The sequence below is a fragment of the Meriones unguiculatus genome, chromosome 8, assembly GCF_030254825.1.
Source record: "Meriones unguiculatus strain TT.TT164.6M chromosome 8, Bangor_MerUng_6.1, whole genome shotgun sequence".
Lineage (NCBI taxonomy): Eukaryota > Metazoa > Chordata > Mammalia > Rodentia > Muridae > Meriones > Meriones unguiculatus.
This window is the reverse complement of record NC_083356.1, coordinates 74,126,591-74,139,769: the sequence shown is the minus strand read 5'-3', so window position 1 is coordinate 74,139,769 and position 13,179 is coordinate 74,126,591. Positions and strand designations below refer to the sequence as shown.

Genomic DNA, 13,179 nt, shown 5'->3' with positions numbered 1-13,179 from the left:
GGACAGACGCCAATCTGTACTTACCGATACATTTAAGAAAATGCATCCTCCCGCAAGCCTGCGCCATTTACGACTCTTGGCACAAACCGCAATGCTCAGTCTTCAATTAAGGGACACCTTAGGGTTCATTATCACACAATTGCTCCCTGTGAACCATGCCAAATGCTGTTTTGGCACTGAGCTTGGAAGATGAATTAGAAGGAAGTCTTCCCTGTAATGCCCTCTCTCCAACTCCCATTACCGTCATCAGCGCTGATGCCCTCTTGGCTGGCCCTCCCCCTCCCCGAGTGGCTTTCACTATTCAATTTCTCAATGTCAAACTCGATTCTCTAGAGGTGTAGTTAAAGATGCCACATCTCCTTTTTGTCTTCCGGCTCTCAACAGGCCTCAGTGTGGCCCAGATGGGACACACTCCACCCCCTTTTGGGCTAAAGGATCCACAGATGTGTCTCTCCCTCTTAAAAGAGTGTGTGGTGGAGGAAAGGCTCTCTTGCTCTCTCTCTCACATACACACCATAAAGAGGGTTCTCAGCAAGGATTAATGGCCCTGTTGTCTACAAACACTCTCTCTCTCACGGGCCCAGTGCCTATATATGTACACACCCCACAGAGAGGGTTCTGCGCAAGGACTGGTGTCTATATTGAGACAATCTCAAAGTACAGAGATATAAGGTGAAGGCTGAGCCATGCAGATGCCCTGGCAAGAAACTGAATTCCAAACCAGTTGCTTCCAAAAGGAAACCGAAAACAGCCAGCAAAGCTGCCTTTACCCTGTAGGTCCTGTGGTAGCCCTGCAGTAGGTCGGGTATCGTTTCCTTGAACAAAAGGGATGTATCTGCTGCTGGGTCCCACCTGAGCCTAGACTTCAGAGAACATCCACCACCCGGCAGGTGAGTGGGCCTGGAGGCTGCAGCAGGCGGCGAAACAGCCCAAGAGCACGCATGGGGCAGGGACTGTCTCCAGGTGAGAGCTTGCCACCTGTGGGCACGCGGTGGGGGAGCGTCTCGGCTCAGGATGGGGTGCTGACCCACACCGCAGCCCTCCCAGGCTCAGGTGGGGCTGCTCTCACTCAGATATGGTCACAGGCAAGACTGATCCTTACTGTGGCCCTTAGTCCAGGGGTTCAAGTGTAAAGCTACCACATAAAAGCAGCCGTGCTTCAGGAGTCATCGGAGGCTGCGTGTCACCAAGCTGGGCTGATGAAGGGCAAGGTGATGTCAGATAGCAAGGGTGAGTCAGGGTCCAGCAGACAAAACAGACCAAGAACACTTTGCCCACAAGGTATCTTGTGGAAATTTTATTATATAGAGTGTAAAATGAATTGTCAGTCAAATAAAAAGAACACCTTAAAAAAAAAAAAAACCAACATGCATAACATTTCCAATTTGCCTTTTTTAATAGTTAGACATTTCAAGCACTGTAAGGAAAACGAGAGAGCCGTAAACCGCAACTAGAGCACTTCAAACGGAATGTTCCTCGGGTCAATTCAAATGCAAGAAAAAATAGCTTCAATTCCGTTTTTTCTTTAAAAATACATGTTATCTGTACAAGATACACTACAGTAAACATTGGAAATCATATTATCCCTTTTATTAAATCAATTATTTAACTCATACTGTGGTTAATACTAGATTTATTTATTTATCTAGTTAATTTGACAAATATTAAGAAAATATTTAAAGAAAAAAGCAAAACACCTTGGAATTAAAAAATAGCTACTACATTTTTATATGGTTTAATGTCCACAGTGTTTGTTAAAAGTTATATTGAATTTCTTTTTAATATTAAAAATAACAGTATTTATATTTCTGAGAATAGAGAAAGGCTTTTTGTTTTTAGAACCAGCTTGGAGGTCTTAGACACACAACTGCACTGGGTAACGGAGACGGCTGGCTTACATGAAGGTGGACCGCGTCTTTGCATTACCCTCAGAATGCCAGAAATGACACAACCCACAAATGCCCTCCCCAACACAAGGACCCGTCTCAGTTCAGAATTCACATCATTAATTACAATACATAATAGTTTAGCGTTTAAAAAAATGCAATAAAACCAGACAGCCAAGATACAAGAAATTAGAGGTGAAACACTTAATGAATTTACATTTACGAATATTTAAATACTGCTTAAAAATTTTTTTAAAGAATTTGTTACATTACCACCTAAGACTTCCAAGCCATTTTCCTGTTGCAACAGAAAAAAAAAACAAAAACAAAACAAAAAAATACCTGTAAATAAAAAGACACGAAAACAAAACAAAGCCATCATCTGATGAAATGTTGAGGCTCTGAGGAGAGTTCGGGCACCTGAGCTTGCAGGCCTTGCTCCAAAAGAGCCCCAGAGCTCACACACTTGAAGTAACAAAGAAATCATGACACAGAAATGACCAGCAATGTTTAGTAACTAATTTTCCCGATTTTTAGAAAATTTCTGTTAATCTAAATATAGTGTTTCACAGAACAAAACAAGGTTCTTCATCGAAAGGTTTGCAAATCTAAAAATCTCTGTAACAAACAGGTTTCTCTCACACTGATTTCGGGGAAGAGCCGCTGCAGATGCCCATCTACTGCTCCTGTGGGGGGAGGGAGAGGGTCAGCCCCACACCCAGCGCCTCACACCACCAGATGCTGGAGTCTGAGCACCTCAGGTTCTAAGGTCAGGACATTGAGAAGGGGCAAGGGGAGGGCTTCTCCTGGGTCACCAGCTTCCCACAAGGTGTCACTGGCATCAGGTTCCCCAGAAAGGTGTCCTGTGGGAGCACTTGGCTCTTCCCTCCATTAAAGGAGGGATCATTCTTGGCCAAGGACTGGAGAGAAACCTCCAAGTTTGCACACATAGAGAAGCCAGGATGGACCCCCACCTGCTTGGGCCCCGAGGGTGCTGTGCAGGCAGAGGCCGCAGCCTGGCCACTTCTGCATTACTGGAGCGGCCCTCGTTCACTGCAGACACGGGGAGAAGTCGGGTGCTTATTTATATAGGGTTACTAGGCCCGGAGCTAGAAAGAGAGCAGCATCTGATCAAAACTCAAGGCCGAGACTGGAGGGAGACAGAGGAGAGCCCACAGGCTGGTGTGCTCAACCTAGGACTAGGTAAGCACAAGGCTGGGTGGCATCATGGTGCTGGGGACTGGCTACAGACCTGGCTGTGGGCCTGAGCCTGCCCTAAAGTCTGCCCGTAGAAGGCGGCCTGCTGCCTGTAGTACTCAGCCCAGGCCATCGTGTAGTCTGGTGGGGAGCTGGCCTGCGGGGCAGCACTGGTAGTGTGACCTGGATGACAAAGAACAGACAAGAGTTAAGCAAAGCGGAGGCAGCGGGAGGCTCTTTTCCGCAGGCCTTGGGGTATCTGTTTCCCTCGGGGCCGCTGCTACCATTTGTTTGGTGCTGCAGAGGTGCTTGCCATACCAAATGCTTGTTGCCAGCCTCTGCCTCAGCCCACCTAGAAGCTACACTTCTACAGGACAAAACGACCCTGACTGCTCGTCCAGCAACTCTGGGTGCCAAAGAATAAACACAGCCAGAGTGGAGAGAGACAGTGCAGTGTGGCATTCGGTTGGGGGGTGGGGGTGTTAAAAAAGGCCCTAGTCACCTAGAATGCAGTTAAGAAGGAATAGAGGGACAGGCACCTGAACCCCCAGGCCCCCCCTCACCCCAAGCCCTCCCAGGGCTGTCAGACACAAGAGCAGCTCATGGCCCAGAGATGTTTCTGCCTCCAAGGCCAAGCAGCTTTAACCTGGGCCTTCCAATTGGCAAATGATGGTTCTAGGTGCAAGAGGTCACCAGGGGAGCACTATGCTAGACCCAGAACTGGCCTAGACTAGAACATGCCCAGGCCCTTTGGTACTGACAATCACTCTGAGTTGGCATCTGTATTGGCATCCCTCAAGCCTGAATTGGTTCTTGGTACTGTAAGGAGAGTGACTTCCACAGGAGACACAAGCCACCAGTACCCAGTGAGTGGTACTGTGACCTCTTGCCTGCCCTGACACGGACCACAGGAGACTGTGAGGACAACACACAGCAGGCACTGGCCACATCTGTCTTCCTCTGAACAGGGCACAGGCGAGAGACACGGTGGACAGCTAGACTCAGTCTCAGAGAGGGTGTAAACCAGGTGACACTGGACAGCAAAGCCCAGAGCTGGGCAGTGCATGGTGGCTGCACTCACTCTGCTTTTTGTAATAGTCCTCCCAGGCCTTGCTGTAGTCGGGCTGGCTGCTCTGTGGCTGGCTCTGCTGGCCTGTGCAGAGAACAGACAGCAGTCAGGCCTTGCTCATGGACTCCCACCCTGGCTTGCTTTGGCCCCAGCCTGGAAGGCACAGTAATCACTGAGCAAGGCTGCAACCAGAGTCTTTAGGAGGCAGGGCTGGAAGGCGAAGGAGCCTTACACTTTTCTGGACCTAGTTCCCGATGGACAGAGTCCAATGCCGCTGACACCTCGTCAGAGCCCTCAGGCTCCACCACTGCCCCTCTGGACAAAGGAGGTGAGAGGGTGGGAATTCCCTGTGTAGAACACAAAGCCAGAGATACACTGTGCACTGCGGTGATGGTGCACATGCCAGTGGCAGAAGCAACAGGCATCCAACTGGAATCCTGTGTGGCCTGGCTTTTCCGTGTGGTCACAGCAGTCCTAGGTGCCTCCTTCTGCACTGTTGGCAGTGGAGACAGGAATGAGGAGACAGCCGGCATCAAGGCGGGGGAGGCAGTGTTAGGCTCAGGGGCAGATAGGCAGAGGACAAGGCATGAGTTAGGAAGAGCACCAGCTCATCAAAGCCCCCCCTCTCATCAGAATCAGTCTGAGGCAGGCTGAGGAGTGGGGAGAACGTGCGGCTCAGTAGAGTGTCTTTTAATTTTGCCATGCCAATTAACTGAAGACCAATGGCAGTGGAAGGACAGCTGCTGAACTGCAGGGAGGAACACCTTCTGCTTCTTCCCTGCAATGGAGGTATGCACAGGACCTCTTCCCAACCTGTCTGTACAGGTCCTGAACAGTATGCGCACAGGCAGAGTTCAGCCACACAGATGGGAGCACCCGGCCTGTCTTGCTTCCTCCTGTTCAACACCCACACCAAGGCCAACCCACTGGGCTTCAGGTTCTAATGGACTCTGACCCTAAATGTTCTTCCCGGGGACAAAGGGAGCAGTAGCCTTCCTCTCAGGGATTAGTCTGGGAACAAAACGGGGCAAACAGGATCACCATCCTGCCATCCTCTTGCCCTGGGGAACATGCAGATCAGATCAGCATAGCCCAGCGCTTCAAGAACACCACAGCGGAGTACAAAGAAGGTGAGAACCAGGAACCCAGGGCACCAGCTCAGCAGAGCAAGCCTGGCCACCGCGACAGGGAGGACACCACCACGGTGTCCTCCTGCTCACTTGGAAGCACCTGTCAAATCTGACACTTGTGCCATCAGGTTTGAGGGAGGGAAGGGAACAAAACAGTTGAGGTTTAAGAGCACAGCTGCATGAGCCAAAGTGGAGAAGGAGAGGGGCTGCAGACTGTACAAGACCCTCCTCTCAGCAGAGACAACCGTTTCCTGATAAGTCTAGGTGGCAGAAAAGGCTCTTTTCTATGTCACTGGTGAGAAGTCACCCAACACAAGACGACTAAGTGAAAAGGTCCTCAGCAGGCAGGAGAGCAGAGTACAGGGAAGTTCTAGGCTGGAGCTTAGCCTCTGAGAAATGGAGGAGACTCTTGTCAAACCACGCCCACTGTTATTTCAGCCCTGCCCCTAAGGAAGGTCGTGTGAGGCAGAGAAAGCAGCCTCAGCTTCCCTGCATCCCCACAAGCTGGGCCTGCTGGGGCCCATCTATGGGGAGGAGCATGCTACAGACACTAGGAGCAGGACAGAGCACCTCACACCCCCAGCCCCTGGCCGAGCCTCAGCCTGGCCACTTTGGTGTGCACCTTCACCCTCTTGTGGGTCACTTACTTGGGACTTGTTGTGTGGGCTGCTGCCAAGCTTGGTAAGTGCTGCCCCAGCCTTGGGTCAGAAAAGCTGGAGGGCCACTGTGGATGACAGAAGAGTCCTTCATGACAGCTCGGGTCACACAGCGATGCCCCACTCACCCTCCTCCCCTTCCAACCTTCCCTTTTATCTTTTGACTCCCTCACCCTCCTACTGGCAGAGGGACAGTTAATCACCTACCTCACAGGGGTGCTGTGGGGGTTCCCGTTAACTTTAGCAGCGATGTTGGGGAAGCCCCTGGGAGGAAAGGTGCTGTGGGGAAGGGAGGAGTGCTGTTGATCTGTAGGGAGGGCTGCCCTCTCAACCCACTCCCCTCTACCCAGGCAGGGTGCTCCCTTGGGAAGATGACATGACTCAATCCCCCCTCCTCCCAGCTCTGGGGCTTTACCAGACCTAACTGGTCAGTGATCTACAGAAAGAACAGAAGAAAACACAGTGCTGTCCCTGCCCAAACTTGGATTAGCGTTTCAGAGGATCAGGACAGAGGAAGTTGGACGGGTAATGAACCTTCCACCAGAACGGAGGCAGAAAACTCACTTTTGATGTGGCGCGGCTGGCGGCTGGCTGAAGGGGCTCTGTCCGAAGGCTGAAGGGGCTCCAAGGCCGGCACCCTGTGTGGGCACAGAGGAGCTCTCACTGATGTCATCTCGTCACCTTGCCCTCTGCCCAGGCCCACCCAGGGAAGCCCACTATGGGAGGCAAGTCAAGTGAAGGAGACAGCTCTGCGCTCATACTAGCTTCCTTCCCCCAGCAGACAATGTCTGCAGTGGTGGCTCTTCCCCTCAAGTGACCAAGACCACCACACAGCCAGTCCTGGCACCACCATGAATGCCCTGGCATGTCACCCTGGGGGAGGACCAACCTGCTTGACTCTCCCGTCAATTTAGGCTGGCCCAGGGCTCTTTCTGCCATTCTACGTCCCCATTGAGGTGAGCAGTGGCCCATCTGTCCTCCATCAACACTCCCTTTCTTTATCTGCTTTGAGGTGCCTGAAACTAAAGCCAGAGTCAATGAAAGCTGTCTGCAGGGCTGGTGGCCAGGGTGACGCCTGAGGGAGCCCAGGGGCAGTGCTGGGAGAAGACTGCTGTCCGGCTGCTCATCTATGCCTGCAGGGACATGCCTGGAGCTCTGACTGCTGGAGCCTTGGCCAGTCATGCCAGAGGCTTCTTTCATTGCATCTGGGCCTGGCATTCCCTGAGCCTTGGACTTTCTCTTTGGCAGAGGAGGAGAGGCTGCCCCCATGTGATGCAAGGATGGAAAGGCACAGGAAGCACAAGGTTCTGGGGGAAAGCAGGTACCTTGGACATCCAAAAGCAAATCCAGCTAGTATAAGCCAGGTGGGGAAAGGCCCATGTACGTACGCCAACTTTCTCATCTATGAGATGCCTGGCCACCTCGATCTGCTGAGGAGCACCCCTGATGGTAAATATCCGCAGGTTGGGGTCGGTGTTAGGAGGGGGATTCCGTTGAAGCTCCACATGTGCACCTGACTGCTGGTTGATGCTTTTGATGTTCTCGCCCCCTGCAGGCAGAAGATTCCGTTCTTAGAGCAGAGCTGGCCCTGAGACTGTGCTCTGGTTTAGGCAACTTACCTACAGACTGTCGCTTTCTTCTGCTTACGGCACAACGGCCCTGACAAAACCCAGGGTTTCTTGCTGGCAACACTAGCTACCTGGATGACCGTTTGGAGCTGGACTGAAGCCTCTGTGGCCAAGGGTCCCACAGAAGGGGCTGGGCCCAAGGCCCTTGGATCTGCTGGCCACTGAACTCATTCCTGCCTTGAAGTCCACCCAGGAAAGGCTGATCCTTCTCAGTGTGAGACTGGAGACCTGCTGGCTCTGCCATGCACAATGGAGGCCTTCAGCCTGGATGGGGTTGCCCTTCCGTCACAGGTCAAATGGGCGGCTACAGCCCCAACAATGCCTGGAGCCCACTCTGGCCTTCAATATCACACCCTGTTCCTTCTCAGGTCCCTCTGCCACAGTGGGGGGATGGGTCCAGACAGAAGGAGTAGAGAGGGGAGGAGTCCGGACACAGGGCCTAGATAGAAGAGGGTGATGGAAATTTAGTTGTTCTCTCTGAAAACCGGCAAGTCTCAGTCTCTTAATGAAATGTGTGTAACAAAAAGTCCACCAGCCAGTGAACAATGATCCAATTCTTCTGAAATTTCACAGACCTTACAGACCTATTCAGTCAACTCTGTGGGAATAGAGTATAGCCAGAATACAAGGAAAACCTGAGCACAAGTTTTATAAAACTGAAGAAGATAAAATGTTGAAGGTTTGGTATAAAGGGAGTAAGCAGACTGTGCTTACTAGTGTTGGGCTTCCCTGCCCATTTCCAATCAAACTCAGGTTAAAATGACATGTAACACACTGTAGCATATCCCAAAGCTCTCCTTTACACATTCCAACCTTCTCTACTGCCTCTGCAGATCAAAGCTCATCTAAGCAGCTGAGGAGGAAGAGGTGGAGAGCATGGACAAGCTTTGCTTTTATTTCATTTCAAAAGGGTTGAGAAACAAAAATGGAGGTGTGTCCTGGTGAACCTTCCTCAAAGGAGGGCAGCTGGGCTCAGTGGAGTTCACAGTAGAGGCTGACAGCTCAATGTTTCCTGCATGCCCAGCGCAGCTCCTGGGTCCTTTTCTCAGAGGCCATAGCTTCTATCATCTCTGCCCCATGAAGAGTGAGCTGCTTTGCTCCCAATCAGGTTTTGGAAATGCAATGAGAAACAAAGGAGAGACGGTGTCCACGGCACCTGCACCTGTCTAATCTTAGATGGCCCCTGGCCAGCAGTCTAAGTGTACCTGAAACTGAAGACTGGCAGGCCCCAGACAGCAGAGGCCCCAGCAGCCCCATCTTAGCCAGGCCATCAGTCCAAGATGCTAGGCTGGGAGACCTCAGGAGCATGCTAATCAGGTATGAAGGCACTGCAAAACTGCATGTGGCCAGAAGGAGTTAATTTAAGTTCATCTTCCTTCAAAATGAGGTCACTAGTTTGGCACATGGTGGCTGTCTTGGACTCATTCAGCAGCCTGCTCCATTCTTTCCACCTGATGGGGGGCAGAAGTGACCCACCAGCGGCCCGGCTGGATGTGAAATCGTAAAGCAATTAATCAAAGCTGCTAAAAGGCCTGGCTGACAAGAGCAGGGCTGGCCAGACTATCTGTCAATGTTGCTGTGTTTATCATGGAAATCCAGCAGGGGCCCGGGAGGCTGTCCAAGGGCAGGAGCTGGGAGAGCTCTGCCTGGCTGCTGGGGCTCCCTCCTTCAGCACATGCTTTCCCAAGCAAAGGAAGCAGCGCACATAAAAAACCCTCCCATGAAAACCCTGGCTTCTGGGTCTCAAACTGTTACTGAACAGTTATCCCTGAATGGTTATCCCACTCTGCTTTCCCTGACCTCTAGGACCCACCTGGTCGATTCTGTTGAGGATGGACAATGACACCATGTGAAAACACAGATGGGGCACTTCTGCCAGGGTTTGCTAAGACACACTCAAATGAAAATATTACTGACAGGATGGTTTTCAAAGGGCCAAGACCCCCTGGATCTGATCCTTTGCCTATACGTATCAGGTGAATTTAATCTCTTAGTACAGTCAATGGGCTGGGTGGGGTGTGGGAAAGTCACCATTTTAAGTAGCTAGCCAGATCTATGACACATGTACCAGAAAACAAAAACAAACTGCACCATGAGTCACCATGCTGCAATCCTAGAACCTAGAGCAATGGCTCTCAACCTGTGAGTCTTGGTCACATATCATAGCCTACATACCAAATATTTACATACCAATTCCTAACAGTAGCAACCTTACAGTTATGAAACAACAATGAGATCATTCTATGGTTGGGGTCGGCACAGCATGAGAAACTGTATTAAAGGGCTACAGTGCCAGAAAGGCGAGAACACTAGAGGCTCTAGAGGCTGAGGCAGGAGGGTTTCAGGGAGAGGCAGCCTGGGTAATCTGGTCTCAAACCAAAGTCAAAACCCTTTCTCACTATTCCTACCATGCAATAATCTGAAAATAGTATGAAAATGGATACAGGAGTGGAATATCTTGAAAGAGCATACAAACTCCTCTAAGTAAGGGTAACTACAGATCCTGGGGGCCGGTGGTGGTAATAGCCACTCCAGCTCCCAGGGACACATGGGCGGGGCCTGAGAGCTACTGGTAGAAACAGCCCAAATACATTCCCTGTAATAAGAAATCTGAAGAGCTGGGGAGAAGACATTTTCTCCCTATGCTGTCAAAATGAACAATGACGGAAAACACAAAAGCCAATGTCAAACAGAAGTCTTGCTGGCAGTACAGCTAGCTCAGTGCTCCAGAAAGGCCAGTTGAGACACGGTCCATGGCCTACTCTGCCTGCTCCCTCCTGGCTGTCAGGAAGAAGGGAACTGTGCAGGCAGAATGAGGCTTTTCACCCATGTTCCAAACTGCCTCCAAATGTCTAGGAGCAACTAGCAAAACAATCTCTAACCCCAACCCACCCACCACAGGCTGTCTGCATTTCTGAAAGGCTCCCATGCTGTCCACAAAGACCCAGTGCCCAAATCCAGTGAGGGATAGCTAGCACTCATGTCAGAGAGCTTTCTTCGGCAGGCATGAGCATGAGTGCTGCTGACTTACCCACAACCAAGGTCACTCCAGGCTAAAGTTAAGCACCTGACACCTGCACCACCCCCGGACTCTCTCCAACAGCCTGAACAGATCTAGGTGGTGGGCTTAACTTCCTGTACACCCACACTCAAAATATGCTTTGCCTCCATCATGACAAGCCAAGACAGGGACCCCAGATTATGCCATGAATATAGGCCTGAAAGTTGGCTTCCCTTCCCTTGAGCAGCTGTAGGGGCCAGAAACCCAGACAGCTGCCTCTTACCTTTGCCTATTACTAGGCCACACTTATCAGCTGGCACCGTGTATGTAATTTCCTGGACACCACCAGGAGTGCCCACACTCCAGTCACTGCGGCCTCGGCCTCTTCCTCTAGCTACTGCGAGGCCTCCAAGGCCATCTCTTTCCTGGTAAGGAAAAAAGGTGACAGTGAGAAAGGACTTTTGCCACTGCCACCAACACACTCATCCTCTGCGGTGAGAAAGGTTAAGTGACAGGATATACCAAATACTTCACCCCTGACCCTTAACATTTCAGATTCAGAAGCCTGCATTCAGAATATCACCAGTCAATACTCTGTTGTAAAAAGACACATGTGAGCACCCATTTAGCATCTACACACCTGGCTAAAACAGGAAGCTAGAAACTCTGGGCTGAAGCCTGGGACCTTCTGCATTTTCATTACAGGGCTCTCAAGATTAGGGTTTGCTTGAGTTAAGGCTAACTCGTGTGGGGTCTGTTGGAGCAGATAATGGACACTGAAGGGCTACCAGCATTGGAAAGTGGCAGTGGCAGGGGGGCAGTGTGGGACACAACCTGCCCATGAGGCTGCTTACTATCGAGGACAATCCAGCCGCTGCGCTGTCAGCCAGAACATCTTGCTCTCAGGCCAGCAGAAAGGGCAACAGGATTAAAACAAAAACCTCTTGGGCTGGTGAGGCTGGTGAGAGGGCTCAGAGGGAAGGCTGTGCCCTGAGTTTGATCCCTGAGACTCACCTGGGAGAAGGAGAGATCCAGATCCTGCAAACTGTCCTCCAACGTCTACCCAGAGGCATGGCATGCCAACATGCACACACAATGAATAGCACAAACGCAATAAAAGTATGGATTACAAAAAAAATGATCTCATTACCACGAGGGCAGAGAAAGATCCTCAAGAGTAATTTCTTAGGAAGGACAGGCTGTGCATGGTAGCAGATGCCCATAACCCCCCCCAAAATTATGGGGAGGTGGGGCCCTGAGGCAGGACTGTGAGTTAGAAAGCTAGCCTGCCTTTAAGACCAAGGACAGACAGACCTAGAAAGGCTGGCCCAAGGCTGGGTATGTCCAGGAACCATGAGAGTGTCACTCTTATGGGAGGAGTGCTTCTACTTCACTCAAAGGCAGCAGGCCTCTTTCCTCTTAGGTGCTGGGCCAACCTGCACACTCACCTAGAAGCTAGGCCAGCACAATGCTAAGCTAACTAGATGGGAATCTGAAAGGGAACGAGGCTTTCTGAGGGTTTCTGGTCATACAGAAAGCGTGGGCAGCCAGGCTTTCCAAAATGCTGGATGTCGAGGGACAAGGTAGCTCTTCAGCTTTCAAACCTACACAGAAAAGGTATCAACTAGGTCCGACCCTGGAGGCCACCTGGGCTCTGGTTTAAGACCCAAGCCCCAAACCATGTGCTCCCACTCAAGTGTTCAGGGACTGAACAGAAGGCACATATTTACAACTGACAAGTAGCCGTTCACCTGGCGCAAACCACACTGGGCACACCTCCTGGTCAAAGCCCTTGATCTGGTGCTGCCAAGAGGTGGAATCCCTGCAGGCACCTCAGAACGTGTCAGAGGTCACAGGTTAATGAAGAAACAGGCAAAGCGATTTCTAATATGCTGCTCAGTCTTTTGGCTCTAGTCACTGATATGTCTTCATTCTTGCATGCCTAGAGGATGTCCTAATCTGCCACTATTTACTTGCTCTCCTTATCACAAGGCCTCAGGTTAACAGATGCTAATCATGTCACACAAAATGCACTTACATTCCAAAGGCAAGCTTGGACACAAGTATAAGAGCAAGACTAGGGGCACAGAGCACCTGCAGCCACCCCTACCCCCATCCCAATACTTGGGATGCTGAGGCAGGAGGATTACCAGAAGTTCAAAGCCAGCTTGTGCCACAGAGAGCCAGACCCTGTAACAATATGCTCTCCTCAAACATCAACAAAACCCAAGTGTATGAAGGGATGGTGCCCTGAGGGATAGACCAAGTCCTGCTGCGCTTCCTGGATTCCATTCCATGCTGGTTTTATATCAAGTATACTTGACTGTTGGAAGTGCACACCCTGCCTGAAATTCATCCTGTCAGCCATGTGCAACCCTTACACTGTGACACCCTCATCCACAAAGTTCATGCTTCAGAACCACAGAACTGGGAATGGAGAAACCACAGTGGTTTAGAGTACTTGCAAAGGAGCCAGGTTAAGTTCTCAGCACCCATGTCAGGTGCCTCACAACTACCTGTAACTCCAGTTCCAGGGGATCCAACACCCTCTTCTGGCTTCTATGGGTACTGCACACTCGTGGTACATACACATGTAGATAAACATACATATG

The 13,179-nt window shown here is 50.9% G+C and overlaps 1 protein-coding gene and 1 long non-coding RNA gene across 8 annotated transcripts in view; one reads left to right on the top strand and one right to left on the bottom strand.

The window, feature by feature from the left end:
* Positions 1 to 1,266: 1,266 nt before the first annotated feature.
* The window catches only part of Fubp3 (far upstream element binding protein 3), a 48,513-nt gene continuing 36,600 nt past the window's right edge, over positions 1,267 to 13,179 (bottom strand). For 2 of the 7 annotated variants that reach the window (XM_021653592.2, XM_060389904.1), the window contains exons 12-18: positions 10,851 to 10,992; positions 7,327 to 7,487; positions 6,503 to 6,576; positions 6,146 to 6,217; positions 5,930 to 6,006; positions 4,165 to 4,236; positions 1,267 to 3,266 (exon numbers count right to left, since the gene is read on the bottom strand). In XM_021653592.2, the coding sequence (XP_021509267.2) occupies positions 3,112 to 3,266; positions 4,165 to 4,236; positions 5,930 to 6,006; positions 6,146 to 6,217; positions 6,503 to 6,576; positions 7,327 to 7,487; positions 10,851 to 10,992 (753 nt within the window). In that variant the 3' untranslated portion in view covers positions 1,267 to 3,111. The remainder of the gene's footprint in view (positions 3,267 to 4,164; positions 4,237 to 5,929; positions 6,007 to 6,145; positions 6,218 to 6,502; positions 6,577 to 7,326; positions 7,488 to 10,850; positions 10,993 to 13,179) is intronic. The other 5 variants (XM_021653670.2, XM_060389906.1, XM_021653748.2 and 2 more) reach the window with 5 other exon arrangements.
* On the top strand, positions 5,133 to 8,202 carry LOC132655877 (uncharacterized). The gene is made up of 3 exons (XR_009593797.1): positions 5,133 to 5,282; positions 7,187 to 7,387; positions 7,494 to 8,202. It is a non-coding gene; the product is annotated as an uncharacterized LOC132655877 (long non-coding RNA).